This window comes from Zonotrichia leucophrys, chromosome 2, assembly GCF_028769735.1.
Source record: "Zonotrichia leucophrys gambelii isolate GWCS_2022_RI chromosome 2, RI_Zleu_2.0, whole genome shotgun sequence".
NCBI classification, from domain to species: Eukaryota; Metazoa; Chordata; class Aves; order Passeriformes; family Passerellidae; genus Zonotrichia; species Zonotrichia leucophrys.
In genome coordinates this window covers 103,405,465-103,425,101 of record NC_088171.1, presented here as the reverse complement: position 1 = coordinate 103,425,101, position 19,637 = coordinate 103,405,465, and the positions used below count along the sequence as shown (strand labels likewise).

Sequence of the window (19,637 nt, the reverse complement as noted above, 5' to 3'; positions counted from 1 at the left end):
TTTCCTTTTGTTGATGCTGTTTCTGACCTCCTCCAGTTCTCAGCTTTGGTATTATAGTTCTTATCCTCCTGTTTATTTTACCTCTTAAGTAGTCAGTGATATAATTAGACAAATGTCTTTCATGAACAGCTTCTTTGCCTCAGCTATATAAAATTAGCCACTTGACTATCCATTACCTTATGCTTGACTCTGGCCTTCACTTCTCTTATTCTTCCATCCATCCCAAAGCTGATTTTGACTCAAAGCAGCTTTGCTTTTCTGGTGTTGTCCCTTATTATTACGATTACAACCTCAATAAACTTGCCCATGCACAAACTGCTGCTTCTCAAGGCTTTAACTGGAAATAATCTTGACTGGAAGTTAACAAAGAAGGCAGATGATGCAATTTCCTGTAAGATCATATTTGGTACATGCCTGTCTACAATATATATATACAATTCAGTGCCATAGAAATAAGGGGCTGATTGATTCTTTTGATGACTGATATGACTGTTTTGACAGCACTGCCTTGGCTCTTTGCTCACTCCTGAAAGATACAGAAATGAATACCTCACTCCTCATCCGTAAGTGACTGGTTTTCCCTGGACCCGTTGTCTTGCTTAACTGAGAATTTTGTTCCCAATGAGTCATACCATATGAGGTCCATCTTTATCATGCTATTTTATCACCATCAGAAGTGTTTAATTTGGTTCTGCAGAATGTATGCTATCATGCTCTTTAAATATCATCTTAGACCTGCATTAGCTCTAAAAGCCATTGCAATAGTGGGTGGAGATCCTTCATCCTCTCTGCCTGGATAACCTGCATCTTCAGGGTATAGGAGATCTAATATCTTGCTTCTGATCTGAACCCCTTAATTAGATAGAGGAGAAAAAATTTGATTGCAAGCCCTGGGAATATTCTGCCAGTACTTGTGTTTTTAATGCAATATGATTGTTCACTGATTGCCTGAAATAATTCCTTGACTGGGAGACAAGCTGCCAGTTTTCAAGCTGTTAACTCTGTTAACAATGATTTTGCTATTCAGAGAGTTGTAGCTTCCAGTGTTGTTCTATTCTGCATAACTTCTGACCATTTCAAGAACTTAATGAGTCTGGGAATTATGCAAATATGTATCAAAGTCTATCCTTTCAATGACATCTGCAAAGAGATGGGGTTTTGTCTCCCCTCCTCTCAGCAAAGCAATTGAATTAATTGTTATACAATGAATAGGAATTTTTTTCCTTACCTTTTAGTCAATATTTTTGTTGTCATGAGAGGTGTGAATTTTAAATGCTGGTTTTTTGAGCAGCATGATGGGCCAATGATTTGGCTGGCAAAGGTCAAGACACTTGTGTCAGCTGTCTCTGCCTCATCATGCCCTTATTGATGGTTTGTCAGCAAGTTTGAGAGTTCTGCCTGCTCTAATGAAATCTTTTAGCCTCTGAAGTGTTCCTGACATTGGACAGGTGACTGGCACTCCATCTGCTTTTGGTACTGCGGACTTCTGTCTCAAAGTGGAGAGTTAACCTATCTCTAGGTCAATTAACTGCAATTAATTGGTAAATTCTGAGTGCTCCTGGGTTTGTCTTGCTGCTAGTGGCGTCAACCACTTTGAAGAAGAGATACTGCTTAGGATGTCTTGGGACTTTTGTAGGATATTTTTCATAGTGCTAGAGAAGACAGTGACTGGAAAATTGAGTGCCAGCCTGGCATGGACAGGGCACACTATCCAGGAGCCTTGTCACCATGCCTGCTTTTTAAAGATGATTTCTAGCCTTGACCTTTCTTCCATCATCTGCTTTTCTGATGAAAATCTGCTCATGGAAGTAAGACCTTCACCTTCTATTAAGAACCCCTTCCAGCTGTTCTGGAGGCTGGGTGGTAACCAAGGGGAGATGAAATTTTCAGACTTTTGTTCTTAGGTTAATATCTACCTGGTTCATTTTTATGCAGCTAGGGGAGGTTGCATGCTGGATGATGCATGGGGAAAGGCTTTTTGCTCTAGAAGGAGCTTAGACATTCTTCTGGTGTGTTTTTTCTCTGGGGCTTGCTGTGCTTTGACCAACTGACATAGGAACAGAGAGACTTAATATACAGAAATTCTTCATGTCAATGTGTTCTTTTTGACAAAGTACCAGGGGCACTTTAGGTTGTTTGATACCTAACCATAATCACCTAGGACCATTTTCAGGTGCCCTAAGGTATTTGCAGCACTCACAGCAGACCTACAGCCAGGCTGTACCTTCTGCAGCAGCAGCTGGAGACCAGGTGGACATCCTGTAGGGCACCTAAAAGGACATTAGATGCTTTTTTGGACAACTGGATCCTATTTCTTGTGTTTTCCAGATGGAAAATATAAAAAGCAGTTGCCTTGGCAAAGTGATCAGACAGCCCCAGCTGCTGTTCCCTCATAAATGCTCAGAGAAGAAACATTTTAAACTATTAATTAGCTGAACTTCAAGCCAGAGACCTGGCCTTGATAAAAATGCATATGACAAACTAGTGAAGACACATGTAGTGAAACTTCCTGATAGGTGGAAAAATGAAATGGAAGCAGGGGGACTTCAAAAAAGGCATTCATCTGCTATGTAATATGCTATTTTTTACACAGTTTCAACATTGAACCTCCTTCTTTCAGTGCCTAAGCAATTAAGCAGTAACAGAAATGGAAGTCAAGACGGGGGGGATCTGACTGGAAGAGCTACAAATGCTGCAGGTTTCCATAAAATGCTGATTCCATCCCCCACTATTTTATCTGCTTTATACCATCAAGGTATAAAGATCTCTGTCAATAAGAAAAAAATCTTATTTTTTCTGGAGAAGTACTCCAGCCTTAGCCAAGGCTTTAATTGTAATTTTGGAATTACTTCTCATTGTTTGTTAAGCTCAACTATTGAGCAAAACATCTGTTTTTGCCAGGCTTGTAGGGATCTGCCTCATGTAAACCTTACCTTGCCATACTTGAGACTCTGCATCCCCAAAATCCATGAAAACCAAAAACAGTTTGGTTTGACTTGTCATTAAAATCCTTAGCTGAAAGGCCTGGAAGAATATAAATCCTGGAGTTCCATGTATTTTTTTCTATGAAGGGTAAAACGTTATGGATTTATAAATACGTGACTGAAGTTTTTAAGCCAGTGACATCATAAACACTTTGTATCTAGGGAAGGAGTATTATGTGTCATGTTCCCTCCTGAATGGCTTTAAGTGCTGTGGTGTTCTAGTAGTTTTGGGAACCTAGCCTTTTTTTCTTTTTTTTTTTTTTTTTTTTTTTTCTGGAAGCTCTTTGCTTCTTGCGTTGCTGTTTGCAGTAACTGGGGAGAATCTGTTGTGCCACAGACCCCAGCTGTGGCCACTGGTGGTGGCTGCATCTTGCTCCTGGCAGGGCTGCCATGGACAGATGCTTTCTTGAGCTCACCATTTGGTAGGGGATTTATGAATTCAGAAGGAATTGTGTTGCAAACACAGAAGTTTGGATCCAGTCTCAGGTTTACAGCTTATGGCTGTATGTTATGCAGAGCTTTGGTTTTGAGTACTTTTCTCAAATTTTTCTGTTGCCTGTGGTAGTGCAGCAACTGGTTACCTGGGGTGTGTTTTAACTGTCTTGCTCAAGACAGGGATAGTGGCTTTTTGTCTAACCTCCCTGTAAGTATTTTTCTCTACCGCCTCACTATTACTTATTCCTTTCTTATATTTTCTTTTCCCAGAAGCTGTGGAAGAATGCTTTATTGACATGAATCTCGACATTTCAGGAAGTAAGGACTTCAAACCACATCTGACTTTCCTGAAGCTCTCTAAAGCATCAAGGGTTAGAAGAAGGGTAAGTAACTGGGTGTAAGAATATTTTTCCTGGGATCAGTTCTAGTGATTACTTTTCCTTCAATGAGATCCTTGGGATCTAAGCAATAATCATTGCAACTGGAGAACAACATAACTTCTCTTATTTAACAAAGCTTGTATATAGGCTGCTCAACATATGTGTTTGTTCATATCTGACTGGAAGAAATGAGGTCTGTTGTTAATAATCTGTAAGGCACTCTTGTAGAGTACAGATTGCTTCCCTTCCATTGTGGCTGGTCAAATCTGCACAAAAACAATGTCAAGCTGTTTCCATAGGGCAGGATGGCTTCTGAGCAATATTTGTCTTCTGACTAATATTTACCTCAGAACAAGATTAATGTCATGTTGGAAGTCAGGCTGGTGCTTTGGTTTATACTAGAAGTGTGTGATGTGCTTTTCTAACCTTTCCTGCAGCATTGTATGGGATTTATCACAAACAATTAAAGTAAAAAACAGCTCTGATTAGATTGCTCATTTCCCAGTGGAATACTGTCCTGCTTGTTTCCAGGAATAATACTTGTATTTATGAGGTCAATATATTGCAAACCTGAAACACTAGAGGAACATGCAGAAAGGAAAACAAAAAAAGCTATAATAGCTGAAGAAAATGACCTTGTTCAAGTACTTTGTATTGACTTGATATTAGCCTTTTGTATACATGATAAAATCAAAGTTGGCTAGGACTGATAGTTCTGTGCCGGAGGCTCTTTCTTTTATACTGCCTATAGGGATTTTCATGAGCAGAGGCATCTGCAAAGTCTAATGCAAAAGAAACCATACAGTAGGCATGTAGGAATTACTGTTGACTCTTGTCTGGAGTATTTTCACACTTCCTCTTACTATGAAATTTAAAATTAAAAAGTAGAATTGTAATTTCCTGCATGCTCTCCTCTTTTGATCTCTAGCACTAAATATAGCCTAATATCTCATAACATGATTTATGTATGCCGTCTCATTGCGTACATATATATATAAATATAAATATGCAAGTATATAGGTCTTTGAATGTTAGAATATCAAATGGTATGCCCAGAAGTGGATGCAGTGTTCCTGGTGTGGCCTCACCAGTGCTGAGCAGAGGGGAATTATCTCTGTCAATATGCTGGCAACATTCCTCCTAACACAGCCCAGGACACCACTGGCTGCCTTTGTTGCAAGGATACACCACTGGCTCATGGTCAGCCTGGTGTCCACCAGAACCTCTAGGTCCTTTTTCTGCAAAACTTCTTCACAGTCAGCTGTCAGCCTGTACTCATGCCTGGTTCATTTCTCCCCTGTGGCTGACCTTTGTGCTTTTGTTCAGCCTCATGAAGTTCCTGTCAGTCCATTTCTCCAGGCCACTGAGATACCTCTGGTTGGCAGTACCCTCCAGTGATCAGGCACTTCTCCCAGCTTGTTATTAGTGGTGTTGCTGAGGGTGCACTCTGCCCCAATATCTGGATGATTAATGAAGATGCTAAACAGTTCTGGACCCAGTACTGGCCCCTTGTGTACATCTCTAGTTACCAGCCTCCAAGTAGACTTTGTGCCACCAATCACTGCCATAGGGAACTGGCTGTTCAGCCAATTTTCAATTCACCTCACTGTTCAGCCAGCTAATAATTCATCAGCTTTCTCTATGGAGATCTCACAGGAAACAGTATCAAAAATTTCCTGGACTTCAGCTAGACAATATTCAATGCTCTTCCCTTGTTTACAAAGCATTACTTGTTTCTGTGCAAATTTGTTTTCACAATGAAAATATTGCTCCTAAGATATTATTTTACAGACTAGGGCTGTGAAACTGGAGTAGGGCCATATATTGAGTTGATTATTGGGGGCATATGAACTCTGTAAGTCCCTGTACAAATCTCCCTGAGGTTAGTAAGGCTCAACCCTAGACATAAGACATAAACTCAAAGACCACTTACTGCATTTCTTTCAAAATACAGGACAAATAAAAAGAAGGAAACTGATTACTTTTATCCCATTCCTAAACAGTGCAGAAGAGAAATCAGCCTTCCTAAACACTAGAAGATGCCAAAGTATGAATAAGACAAAATATCACTTAAGTTATTATGATGCCATCTACTGGCTGTAATTACTTTCTTTATACCATAAATAACTGTTTCCTCGTAGAAAGTGTGCTGTTTAAGTATTTCACACAGTTGAAGTGCTTCTTAAATGAAGCCTAAGAGGTAATTGCTAAGGCAGTTTATATTTTATATCTCAAGCACATTTGTTAATGAGAGGTATGTGATGATACTGGTGATGTAGCTGCAGACCTTGTTCTCATTTGTGGGGAAAGAGCAGCTGGTTCTCTTTAAAACTGATACAGCTGTACACTTTCACCTTGAGAAGCTGTGCATCTTTGGCTTTAGTTGTGTGTCTAAATATCTCAAGAGGCTGGAGAGATCTTGGATTGTGTGCTTTTTATTCTGAATAGCTACCGAAGGAGCAGTATGTGCTGTTTGAAGATCAGGTTCAAAATGGGCAGTGTGACCCTGGCATAAATAAAAAATATGGGCTCTTCAGGTGTTTTGATCTCTACCTTTCCAATGAGCCAAAAGGAAACAGTTCACCTCTTAAGAGAATCCACTTCATTACTTGTAGTAAGAGCCTTCTCCAGCATGCAGGCAACACAGTGTGGGCTGTTAGCCTTTAGTGCTGGGCACTGCCTGCTCTCACCTCTGCCAGGGCAAAGTGGTGGATCAAGTGCCTCTGTGCTAAAGTGGAAAATGTTTGCTTGTTCCCTTTTATGCTGTTCTAAGTAGATTCACTTGGTGCAGGTGTAGAAATAGCTGTGGACTACCCTGGGTTGTGAGAGAGTATGTTCTTTAACAAATATTAACAAGTCACATACTTGTATTAAAATATTGGGTGCTTTTTAATGGAAGGGCAGTCCTAATCCTGCCCTCTTCTGGCTGCTTGATAAGTTATCTTCAATGATGTGACCTTACTCAGGTTTCCATTATCCTCCTGGATTACCGAGAAGACAGCCCATGCACTGTGTGTCTCTGCATTTCAGCAGAACTTGAACCTTGTGGCATTTGGGTGACAGCAGCTCCTGGCTCCTGAGCAGCCTGCCTCTGACTGACACATGGGCGTCTCTGGGGCACAGAAAAAGTGTGCTGTTGGTTTATTTAAACTTTCAAGTGTTTTAGTCACCTCAGGCAGCAGTGCCTGATGGTTTGATGTATTTGGTTATGAAGCTATTTGTATCTGCTTCTACCCAGGTGACACTGGCTGTTCTGGCTGTCCTCCCACAATCTCCATGCTGTGAACTGTACATATCCACCTGCTAATAAGTCTGTCATTATGAGGAAGAAATCTTGTAAAAAATGCTCTTTTTTTTTTTCTTCCCCTGGTGTTTGGGAGCAGGTCTGAAAAAACTGATTGAGAGTTCTTTGAGGCAATGTGCTGCAAGGAGCTCCTTGGAGCCTTGTTAGCTCACATACTCATTAGGTTAGGAGAGGTGGAGACTATTCTCTGTTTAATGATTCATCTGTCCTTCATTACATCTCCATATGTGCCCCTAGCATATGTGGTTTGCTATAGGCTAAATGCTTTGTGGGAGCCCCTTTTATAAATTGGCAGCCTGTTTCTGTCTGAATTAAAGGCCTGGGAGCCATGGAATTGTTTGGTTTCTCTTCCATCCCCAGTGACACCTGTACAGGGCAGCTAGTGCTGCTGTGCACAAACTTGTTGAGGGGGAGAAGAGCAAAGAAATCACTCTGTGGAGCTGCTGATTTTTGGTCTTGACAGTCATATGATTTCTAAGCATGTGCTTTGATATGGCAATAGAAATGACTTTCCTTAGTCAACTTGATGTCTAAGGAAAGTCACTTCTATTGCCCTCTCAAAGCACATGCTTTCTTAGGCTGAAAAGAAGTGTCAGTGTTTAAAAACACATCTCTAGGAGTGTACCCTTTCAGTTGTGTGTCGACTGTTGTAGCATTTGGCAATTGAGATACTGACAGTGCTTGGTAGCTATCTAAGAGTTGCTGAGGTTTTCTTTTTCCTTTCTGCCTTGCTGGAATGTTTTCCCAGTTAGTCACAGAGTTAAATTTCTTTTGAGTATTTTTTCACAGGGATGAAGGTGCATGAACTCTATTTCTAACCTGTCTTTACCAAACATTTTAATTACTGTTGTGGAGAGTGAGCACCAAGGAGAAGGGTTTACTTTTCAGTCTGTTAAGACAGCTTTAAGATGAAATTGAGTAAGGTGAACTCTAGCTGAAATCAAGCAATCCCTCCTAAAGGCAATTCAGAATAATTATACATGGTAGCTGTGAACTTCCCTGAAGTATCTAAAATTAGGTGGTTGCATTTAAATAACAGTAGGTTAAATTGATCTGATTTTGTATATTTGGCATGTTTTTATTCTTGAGGAGGGTAGAGTAGATGGAGGATTGGGCAAAAGCCAAGCTTCCCATAACTTTAATTTGTAATGGCTGGCTTTTCTCAGTATCAACTTAAATACTACCACATGAAGTTGATGCTATTATCCTAATCAGGGGTGAGGTGGGCAGGGTGGTGTTTTCTTTGCTGGGTTTTGTTAAGATAATACTGACACACCTTCCTAAAGTGCATGAGTATTTGTGCACCTATATTATGGACATAATGTCATCTTGCTCTTTGAATAAATAGGGCTTCAGGAAAATTTGTGCAGACCTGTATAAGGAATATGAAGACAGCCCCTTTGGCACAGAGCTCTTCAGTCGGATTGATCTCTGTGCCATGCACAAGAAGAAGCAGGAATCTGGTTATTATTACTGTGAGTGCTCAATCATTGTGGGCTCCAGTAGTAGGGAAGAGAGTAAAGAGCAAGAAATGCAGACAGAAGATGTGGGAGAAGTAAGCAGTGAAGACCTCCCAAAAAATGTAGCAAAGGCTGAAATAGGAGAAGCTACTGCAAGCTGTAAGCTTGCCTCAACAGCAGTAGCTGATGATAAACCATCTGAAAATGCTGCTGAGGCCTCAATTGCAACTAAAGAAAAGGAAATCAATGAGGCAAAGGGACAGCCTGAAGTTGCAGATGGGACTTTTCCTACAGCTGGAGAGATCTGCTCAAAGTCAGCACTTGGTCTGCTGCCAGTAAGTTCAGATGTGTTGAAAAGCTTGGAAATGGAACAAGAAAAAGCAAAGATAACAGATGGTAGTTTGCAAAAAACTGAAGCAACAGAATATACTGAACCTGGTCAGACAAGTTTGAGATAAAGTTGTTGCAATCCTTGGTGAACTTGGTGAGGATGGAGAAGACAAACAAGTACAATGGGGCTGAGGTCAGAGGAGTGGGTATGGTGAGTTCATTTTTTGCAGGAAACAATCCTCTTCAGAGTCTGATGAAAAAAAGTAGAGCAAAATCTGAGGGGAACATCACTGAATATTGTACTGGTGAAATGCCTGGCTCAAAACCTGTACCATCAGTGTGTGTGAGCATGTGTACTGCAAAGACAAGTGAGCTGTGGTTTACAGAATCAGACCCTTCAGCTGCCACAAATGCTGTTGCCAGACACATTTGGTGCCCAAATGCACACTGCTGCCTTGGCTGAGCTTCCTTCTGCCCTGCTTCACCCCCTGCCCTGGGCCTGCACCCTCAGCTTTTGTCCTTTGCCTGTCTACCTTCTCCTCTCTGCTGCCTCAAGACCCCTCTCTTGCTTAACCCCTACAGCTGCTCTCATTCGTGACTCAAGCCATGATTGCACAGGGTCATTCAGTGCATGCCTGTAACAGGTAGATGGTGTCAGTTGTTAACACACCACTGTAAAGTACATGCTTTCCTCTGACCTAGTAGATACTTAACGAGAAAATTATTTTGCCCAACTTATGGAAATTGCCTTTTTGGAAGAAAACGAGGTACAGCGCTAAATACATTCTTTTGTTTTCATCTTCCTCTCCTTTTCTTTATGTAACGAATTGTCTTTACAAAATGCCCTGAGGAGGACACAAGGGCGCTTTTCTAAAGCGGAGTTTTTTGGCCGGGGCTGACGTTTCCTGGCTTTGCCCTTCGCTGGCCGAGGCCGAGCGGAGCTGTGCCCGGTGCCCGGCCGGCTCGGGGCGGCGCTCCCGGCGGAGCCTGGCGGCGGCGGCGCCAGCAGAGGGCACCGCTGGAGAGCCAGATGCGCCGGGAAGGGACCGCGCATCCCGGGGCCGCGGGACGGGAGCCGGCGGACACCTGGGAAACGTCTGTCTTTCTTTATCTGCTCCAATTGAAAAGAGATACTTAATACTTTGTATTTTAACATCTTTTTTTTTTTTTTTTTTTTTTTTTCTTCCGCGTTTGGAAAAATAAGTGTGCCGTTGAAATTTAAAAAAATGTGTGTGATCAAGGATCAAGAAGTAGCTCCTCCTCCCCACCCCCCCTCCCCCCCAAAACAAACTGTTGTAGCATCAAGCCTATTTTGCTTCCCTGCAAGGTGGGAATACACGTTTAGGCAGAATGGTCAGGATGCGCTCTGTTAAATTAACATCAGGCTGGTTTAAAGCTTGTTACCAAACTTTTGGAAAAAAAAAAAAAAAAACAACCAACAAAAACCACAAAACAAAGAGCTGTATTTGTACAATTTTCACAGGGAGTGGAGGGAAACAGCCCTCCCCAGCCAGCCACTGTGCAGGAGGAAAGGGAAGGCTCTGCATTTAATGAACCTGCTTTGTACTCACTCTGGGGTCTGTCAGATCCCTTGTGTTGCAGTGCTTGGCAGAGCATTTATTTTTATGTCCCTCCACTGAAGGTTGTGGACTTTGAAAAGGCTGTCCCCAAATGGTCTTCTAAATGCAAATTCCAGAGTAGCTATTCCCGGCTTCTCTGGGGTCTTCAAAAGGCAGCAAAATTGTTAGAGGAAGCCTAGAAGGTTATTTTGGGAGAGTCCTTAAGAGTCAACACATCAGGGAGCATCTCTATATCAAGGCCTTCTAGATTATTTTTTTTTTTTCAGGAACTCTTGCTTCAAATGTACACTAAGGACACAATGTTCCTTAGTTTTGGGTTGGTTTTTTTTTTTTTTTCCAATTCAGAAAAGGATTAGCAGCATCATTCATTGTAAGAACTGAAGTGGGTTCAATGGCTTAGGACCAAACACACTTTACAACATGCTGTATTTCTTCTTATTGAAAATGTTAATTATCTTTTTATAGACAGATGGCACTGGAGTGTAGCAAATGCATGGTGAACCTGCACTTGTAAACATTTGGGGGTTTAGTGTGTACAGGTTCCAATTAAGTTTAATTCTGTTTTAGGGTTATTATAATGATAGTAGGGTAATTAATTTCACTTATCTTGGGAGCAGAGTAACTTGTTTTGGGACATTAAGTTAAAAAATATACTTAAGTTGTATCATTGTGATTAATCTTGACAATTCAGAATAGTGCTTGAAACCATATATCTACCAAATTCATCTATTTAGTCTCTAATGACAACCAAGCCAAAATAAGCTTCTGTAATTCTGTTCAAATAACATATTTTCAGCTTTATGGTGGAGAATATAAAAGAAGTAATAAATAAGTCTTAAATTTTGTTGCTGTTCTGCTTTAGCCAAGAGTTTTTGTTGCCTGTTACTTTTTTTATTCAAATTAATTGAAATAGATTTGATTATTAGACACTTATGATGTAAAACAAGAGGGAGAGAGTTTCTGAAAAGAAAATCTTTATAGGGCTGAAGAAGATTAATTGTCCTTCTTTATGACTACTGTAGGGAAATTACACTGTGCAGTTCAGATCCAGAAGGCAGTTTGATTCACTCTTTATGATTCCTGTATTTGCTGTTCTTTCCTATGGTTTTCTCTTTTTGGTCTCTAACTTGCCTGGGTTTTTTTTCCCCTTTGAGTAATTTTCTTTATAAGCACTAGTTGTTAATGTAGAAATGCAATCTACTACTTTATTGTAATTGAATTTAGTTGAATGTAACTTGAGTTTTTGAAATAATGGCACAACATTGGCATTGGAGAGAGCTTGCAATAAATACTATCCACTGTGACTTTTTGTGTAAGCATTCAATGATGAATTGCACTGCAATGATAATCAATTTCTATGCAAGTTGGGAGGAGGCTGGTTTTACCTGGATGTTAGTTAAACTGGCTATTCTAATAAATAGGATGCCAAAGCCAATGGAAATAATGTTCTATAAATACCTCATCATAAATACCATGGTCACTGTTAGGCACTAAACATCAGATGGGCCAATTCTTTCCTGGATGTTCCATATTTTGGAGGTCAGATGCACACTAAACAAGAGCTGTGTTAAAACAAATGAAAATTATATTGGTTACTTCAGCTGGCTTTCCCCTTCCCATACTCTTGTACTTTCTACATCTGCAGAAGAAAGCAGAGACACCTCCTTGTTTCCCTGCATTCCATGTCAGGAAGGTGCCAGCCTCTTCAGCTGGCACTGCAGAGCCAGTGGAGAGGTGACAGCTTCAGGCAGGATCCCTACACCCATCCTGACTGATCCTTTAACTAGGAGCAGAAAGTTGGAGGGGGGTGAAGTGGTAAACTGACCTTCTTGAAGCATTTTATTTCCATTTGATTTTTTTCTGCTGTTGTTAGCCACAGTTTCTATGGTGTAGTGTACTACCAAGGCAGAGTCCTACCCTGTTTTCTTGCATGCAGGTAGAAGGAATAATCCCTCATTTTAAAACATTTAGCAACACTTGCTGTTGTTCCTCAAAAATGCTTATGTAAAAAACAAACACAAACAACAACAATAAAAAGGCAAAAAACTTGAAGTTTTTTGCACATGCTCACACTCCTTGCAATGTCAGCATGATCTCCAGCTGCAAAGCTGCAGGCTTAGCCAGGAGAGAAGCTTTTTTTATGGCACTCTAGAGATCAGAGAAAACTCTGGATTTCTCTCTGTTAGGAAATCTTCCCTTCTTTTCTCATCATCATATTGTCTTGGAACTAAAAGTAGTTGTTGCAATAAAAGATAAATTTAATAAGTATTCCTGTTGAAAAAGCCATGTCCTGAGGAATATTTAAATGTTGGTAAATGCTTTCTTTGTGGAAGTGGCTATTCAGAGTTAGCACCAGAAGGACGCATCTGGAGCCCCATAAATCCTAAGCAAGTTAGTATAGTTGTATTCTAGAGTTTTATTCTCAAAACCATTCCCAGATGGGCTTAAATCCAAGTACTGTGTAGGTTTAACGCCTCTGAATCTGGCTTCCAACCATGGGTTTTGGCCACTGACCTCTGCAGCAGAAACCTGAAGCAAGTTGTGTAAAAAAATTCCCAAAGAGACTGTTAAATGAAAGCATACTTTTCTGACTCATGAAAGAGAAATTAATTTCTAAAAACTAAAATTTTTTAAAGTACTGAATGCCCACTCTGAGCTTTTTTTTTTTCCACTGTGACATTTGATTTTCTAATAAGAAAAGTGCTTTTTAAGATAAGCTGAAAAATGAACAGATTATTTTAGAAATTTTATTTAAAGTTTTTTTTTTTTATCTAAGTTGCAAGATGTGGGGTGTCAGTGCTTAGATCAGAGGTGGAAAAACAGATCCTGTTTTTAAACTGGACATAGCACTTAGATCATTCCATCTTTGAAATGAAAAAAAAACCTTGTAAACTGCTGCCTGGCTGTTTGCTACCCTTTGAACCTTCAGTTTCTTAATGTAAAAAAGAGAAATTAACATCTGTATGAGATAGTAGTTTATATTCCTCTTTGCCAGAAATCCAGCATTTATTATCTGCTGATGGGTGCCTAGTTCAGTTTTCATGCTGTTGAGTAAGAAAAAAATATACTGAATAAGCATTAAATAGTGACAAGTAAATATGTTGGGGAGAGCTGAGCTTCTAGTGCACTTGTAAAGTTTATGGGATGTTTCACTTGTCTTTTCCTTAGACAAAGAATCTGCTAAACTGCTTGTCAATAGTGAACTGGAATCAAAGACCTGTTAAAGGTTTTTCTTTTGATAAATCCCCTTTAGGTGGAGGGCTGAGCTTAGGATGCTCTGTGGTTCATAGGTGTTTGTCAGAATTAAGCAGACTTGAAGTTAAATCCTGCTCAGACTGAAGTGGAGGCAGTTCCATCAGTAACACTGGGCTCTTATCTAATTCTGCTGAGACCAAATCAAATCCCCAATTTTCTGCATGATAAAGGCTGTTATTGAGAGCTGCTGGGAGTTCTGAATATTTTTGCTGAAATAAATTTAATAGAGAAATGCAGAGATCCTTCTGCCTAATCTTTTTTAAGGCTTTGCTTCCAAATACAGTATCCTAATGTGAGCGTGTTGCTTCACAGAATAATAATTCTCTTATCTGTATAAAATCTATGGGCCTGATTCTGGATTCTTATCCCAGTGGGGCACTATCTCCTTGTGTTAGGTGACCTGATGGAAATCCAGCCTGGACAGAAACCTTGGCCAGACAAGAAGGAGGCTGAGAGGGCTATGGGAGATTTGGCAGCTCTGCTGACAAAAAGAGTTTCTTCTCTCACCTTTAACTTTGTGGAAAAGACCTTTTTGGTAGTTGGTTTACTTTACTTAAACCCACTAATTAGTCTCTGAGGCTGATACTGAAATTATTCTATCTACTAATTTCACACATAAAGCACCCAGAAATTATTATTTCCAGAAATAATCAAATTATATTGAAACATGTAAAACATAGTTAAAATAAAATTATATTGAAGCCATATAATTTCAGCGTGGATAATTGAAACCATTTAGGTACTGTTATGAAACCCTTAACAAAATGTGTTATAAATAAATACACTATAATGGTAATATATTATCAGTCAAAACCCAAATGAATCTTGAGTTTTGCTTAAAGTTATATTTTAAGATATGTTCCAGGGCATTTTAACTGCTGCTGGCACCAGAAAAACTTTAAATGTGTAAGAAGTGATATAAATATAATATTTCAGGAGCTTAAGCTTTGAGGAAAAAAAAAATAACTGAAAAGAGATGGACACCCTTGTGGCAGTATTTGTTTTACTTTTTTATTTCCTTCTCCATGTTTTGCTCTCCACTGAGAACAAGAGCCAGGTATCTATTCCTCAGCATATCTGCACATCTTATCTCTTAACTTGTCCTGTGCACCAGCCCCACTCCTGTGCTGTCACCCATTTTAGTAGTGGCAGGACTTGCAGTGACGCTGTTCTGGTTTTTTAAAGCAGAAAAGGAGAACCTTTGCTTAACTGATCACTATTTATGTGATAGAAAGCAAGCAGTAATGCATGAGAAGGCAGTCCATAAAATCAGGTTTCCCTCAACCTTTAATAGCCAGGAGAAGCACTTGTACATTCAAATCTGCCTCTCAAAAACTTAAAGTACACTTCTCTTCCCATTGTCAGGAGCATGGCTTTGTAGAATTCACTAAACTGATTCACTGCCCCATCACTAGACCACCTAACATTGCCTTTCCTATTGATGTTTATTTTTCCTGCTACTCTTAGTTTATTCTTCCTCCTATCCATTCATCCAGTTAGGCATGAGGCCATACACTTCTGTCTTCCATGATGCTTCTGTACTTGACTGCATTTCCCAGCTGGATTGTTTTGTTCAGTTTATTGGTGCAGAGCAGGATACCCAATGCCACCCCTTTGAGCTGCTAAGGGCTCTGGGCTGGCTCTCTTTGGCAGCTGTTAGTCTGCTGCTTGTAAGCCCCTTTTGTTCTGGTTTGCAAGAGTCCCTGTGTCAGTGGGGGCACTGAGCCATCCTGAAGTCTCTGAGCTGCTGTAATCCTCCTTGGAATAACTGAGGAAGTGCACTGTAAATAGAAAGTGGGGCCAGCACAAAATGGAATTGCAGTAAATGTAGCAGCAAGTGTACATCAGGGTCTCACAGAGCAGCACTTACGCTTTCCTTTGCAGATGCTGGTTGTTTAGGAGCAGACAGAAGGGGCACAAGTTCTCCCTGTAGTCTCCAATTTACTCAGATGACTCAGAGAAGCAGCAGCAAATTGCAGGGTTTAGTGTCAGGGGCTGTCCTGTGTCAGGCTGGCTCCAGCCTTGGACATGTGAGCATATCAGCCATCACTTGTCCATGCCCCATCCCTGGAAGTGTCCAACGCCAAGGTGGATGGGACCCCCAGCAACTGGGTCAAGTGGAAGGTGTCCCTGCCCATGGCAGAAGGGTTGAAACTTGATGTTCTTGAAAGTCCCTTCCTTAAATCATTTAACCCTTTAACTCAAACTATTATATTCTTATGAAATGGTTCTTCCATGCTCCTGTTCTTCCTGGGCTCCGCTGCAGGGTGAGCTGCCATGCTGAGGCTGCTGCAGTCACCTCTGTCCTGCTCCTCACTTGCTAAGGGAGGGTCTCTGTGCTGCAGCCTGCAATTGTAGGAAATGCTCCACCAGTCCCTGGAGGCAGAACATCCACTTGGGACACACCACTCAGAGTGGTGTGGGACCTGGAAACAGCAAGTTGGCACTAAGGATGTCCTTCCTTGGGAATAACTCCTGCCTTGAAGTTGGGCCCTTTCCCATGTGTTTGACTTAAGATGCTGTACTGCTGGGAAGAGTTCCTCTCTCCTTTTGAACAGCTTCCATGGGCTGCAGGTGAGCTTCTTGGCATTGCCTTCAGTTACTACTTGGGCTTTCTTCTTCTATTTTTTTTCTTTTTAAATTATTTTTTGGCAACTTGTAGCAGGTTCAATCTAACCTCACATTTCAAGCAGCTCTGATTACCAGGTCTGTGGTTTTAAATCCTGCTGCACTGAAATCAGCTATTATTTACTCATTGCCATCCCCATCTATGACACCTGTTTTAGTCTGAGTGCATATGTTGCCCCATGTGTTGCACCAGAACTTCAGTTTTTAGCATTTGGCTGCTCTTTGGGCTATGTAGAAGTAATGTCTTTTCAATCAGCACAAACACGCTGATTTATCTACGTCATGTTGCTGCAGATTCAAGCATGTGTAACAATTGCTTACACTCCCTACCATAACAGAATTATTCAATTAAACAAAAGCTGATTAAGTTGTAGCCCTTGACAGATGAGAAACAGAACAATTCTCAGGACTCTTCATAGAAGGAGACTTGCTAATGCTTCTATATTTTAAGACCATAAAACCAGTGCATTATTTACTATTTCTAAGTCATGAAAATGACACACTCCCATGGCTGATAAAGCACAGATTTTTCAAGAGAAGGCTCCATACTGGATATTGCTTTCATTTACTATGTGTTATACAAATAGTCTATCATCTCATGTGGTTGAAAGGAAAACAAAAGAGATTAGGCAATCCAGCATCATAGTATGGATTATTTATCAGCATGTATTTTAAATGAATATATTACTCACTTTGAATCTCCTGCTAACAAAAATCTTCTCAATCCCCCACATTGCCACATGTGTTCTGTTTTTATGTTAAAAAAAAAAGAAATGCCTTGTGAACATCTAAAGATATTTAGGGAAGAATCTTTATTTTCTCTGCACTCTATAAGTATTCCAACTGCTCATGGGAAACCACAACTCATTTTAAAATAATTTGAATAACTTATGCTATAATTTCCTAATGTTTTGACATCTTGAATTTACAGAAGTATCTTGGAATGTATGAACTGATGGTGTGAGAATTTCATTTCTAACAAGAAACTGAATTTTAGGATGGCAATTCTAAATAAAGGATTTGTTGTCAATCTAAAGCTGATTCTTGACTCCCACCATTTCTTCAGGCTGGGATTAAGCAAAACACTTGTGTTCACTTTATCAATTTTGCTGAAAAACATATGTCTGTTATTTTTATAGTGGCAGAATTACCTGAGTATATTTGCCTAAATTGCAAGTGAGATTTATCTAGAGGTCTAAACTAAGCCAAGACATTCTGCAGAACATTTTGTGAGGTACTTAGTTGCTGGCAGGTGTTGAACCATGATAGATATATACCTAATTTCTTTGCCAGAAAACATTGCTGTTGAGATATCTGTTGCCTATGTGAGAATTCAACCTTTTGGTGACTCATTAGGCAGCCTAAAATGTTTATTTTAGTAGAGGACTGCATTTCAATTTGCCAGTGAAATGCAGACAGCTCTTATGGAGGGTGTCATGAGTGAAACCACAGGCAGCCATAGGTGGAAGCAGCCAAGTGCTACTCACCAGTCCTGGTAGAACTGCAGCATTTTGTGGTTCCTGTTTTTGCCCACATTTGACAGCCCAAAACTACAAGGACAAGTACAACAGAAACTCAGTGACTTGTTTCTTTGCTTTCCATCTTTGATAGTGCCTTCTTGGCATCAGAGATGATCCAACCTGCCCTTTTGTTGGCTTTTTTTGCTCTTTAGGTAACTCCTGGGGCTTGTTAGGTGCCATGCTGGCAGCTGACATACAAACAGGTGATGCCTAAAAGCTGCTGACCTTCCATACTCATCATGTAACCCTTTTCTCTCTTCCCAGATTGTCAGTGACACACATGTACCAGCCAAATGGCTGCTGAGACACAACACTGCTACAGCATTAGGAGCTCACTGATCCCAGAACCATGCTACAGCTTCTGTTCAGGTTTTCCTGTCTGTGTGCCAGAGGGGAACCAGTATATCCCAGCAGAGAAAATTGCTAGGAAGACATCCCCACCTTTCCTTTCCATACTGGACCCAAGCAGTACTGTAAAGAGTGCAAGTGCTTCATTAAGGTACCTGCAGCAACTCTGGATTAATGGTCTAAAAGAAACAACTTCCTTCCATGGCTTGCTCGTGGTAAGAGATGATGAGAGATGCAGCCTCAGCACTCGTCCTTGTTTCTGCTGCTGCTCCAGACGTTGTGCACATTGCAAAGACAGACACAAGGACAGGAACTCTTCTGCTTGCATTTTCAAGCCTCGAGGTAGCCTGTAGTGTGAATTACATTAGCAGTGCCAGCTGACAGTTTTAAGTTTCCAAAACCCAAGGAGCTGCTACTATCATCATCTTATGCTGTGTTACCACAATAAGGTAATAAGCAGTGCCAGACTTTGCTTGTTCTCATTTTAAGTTTCTCATTTCAAATAGAATGTTATCAGCTGTCTAGTGGTACTTGTCTCCTTAAATATACTGCAGGGAGGTATTGCTAAGTTATTTTGTGTAATATTGGGTGTGATGAGTCTAAAAGACAGTGAACTAAATTAGCACTTCAGTGCCTCACATGCAGAAAGAGGCTCTGTTAAGTTGAAGGATGGATCTCCTGTTGGAGGACAAGTGTTCATGGCTCTGTTCTGCAGCAGGCTACTTGCATGGTTTGGAAACATCACCCAGAGGCAGATACTTGCATGCTGTCCTCACTGAATACTGGTGCCTATACTCTTCTCCATTTAAAGAAAATAAAATTCTGGTCTTTGCACACTTTGTCTGTGGCTGTAACTCTGTCTTGTTTTCACAGAGGAAGATAGTTGTGCTCTGTACCAAAGATATGAGAGAGAAAAGCACTTTAAGAGGTCATCTGATACTAATTTAATGGGGAGTCTATAAGCATTTTAAATAGTAGTTTCTATTAGGCTCTGAGAACAAACTGCCTTTCTTTAAAATGAGTTTTGACTGTAAAGTCAGGTGAATTAAAAACCTGCTGTACTCCTTAGAGAAACCTTAAGTATACTTCAGGAATGAGGGAGGAAGGCTAGTCTGTGGTGTTGCAAAAGTATCATATTATCCCATTAGGAATTTATCCTTATGGAGCTGACTCTGGTGGCTTTTATGTGCCTTTGCAGGCAGTTCTGTGTGAGACCCTGCCACAGGTTTCTGTGCTGCTCCAAGGAGTGAAGGAAGCTGCACTGCACCCTGTACAAAACCACCTTCCTGCAAAGTCTTTAGCAGCCTCAAGTCTTGCCAGAACTGACAGTCATGTTCTGCATTCCTGCTCCTTAGGAGGCTGATTTAGCTTTTGGCAACAAAATGGGAGCTGTATGGTATTCCAGCCTGCTCT

The 19,637-nt window shown here is 40.6% G+C and overlaps 1 protein-coding gene across 4 annotated transcripts in view; it reads left to right on the top strand.

Annotated features, from left to right (window-relative positions):
- Positions 1-11,757, top strand: part of LOC135443267 (zinc finger protein 853-like) — a 35,265-nt gene extending 23,508 nt beyond the window's left edge. For 3 of the 4 annotated variants that reach the window (XM_064703478.1, XM_064703476.1, XM_064703479.1), the window contains 2 exons: positions 3,690-3,802; positions 8,452-11,757. In XM_064703478.1, the coding sequence (XP_064559548.1) occupies positions 3,690-3,802; positions 8,452-9,021 (683 nt within the window). In that variant the 3' untranslated portion in view covers positions 9,022-11,757. The remainder of the gene's footprint in view (positions 1-3,689; positions 3,803-8,451) is intronic. The other variant, XM_064703477.1, reaches the window with a different exon arrangement.
- Positions 11,758-19,637: the final 7,880 nt, after the last annotated feature.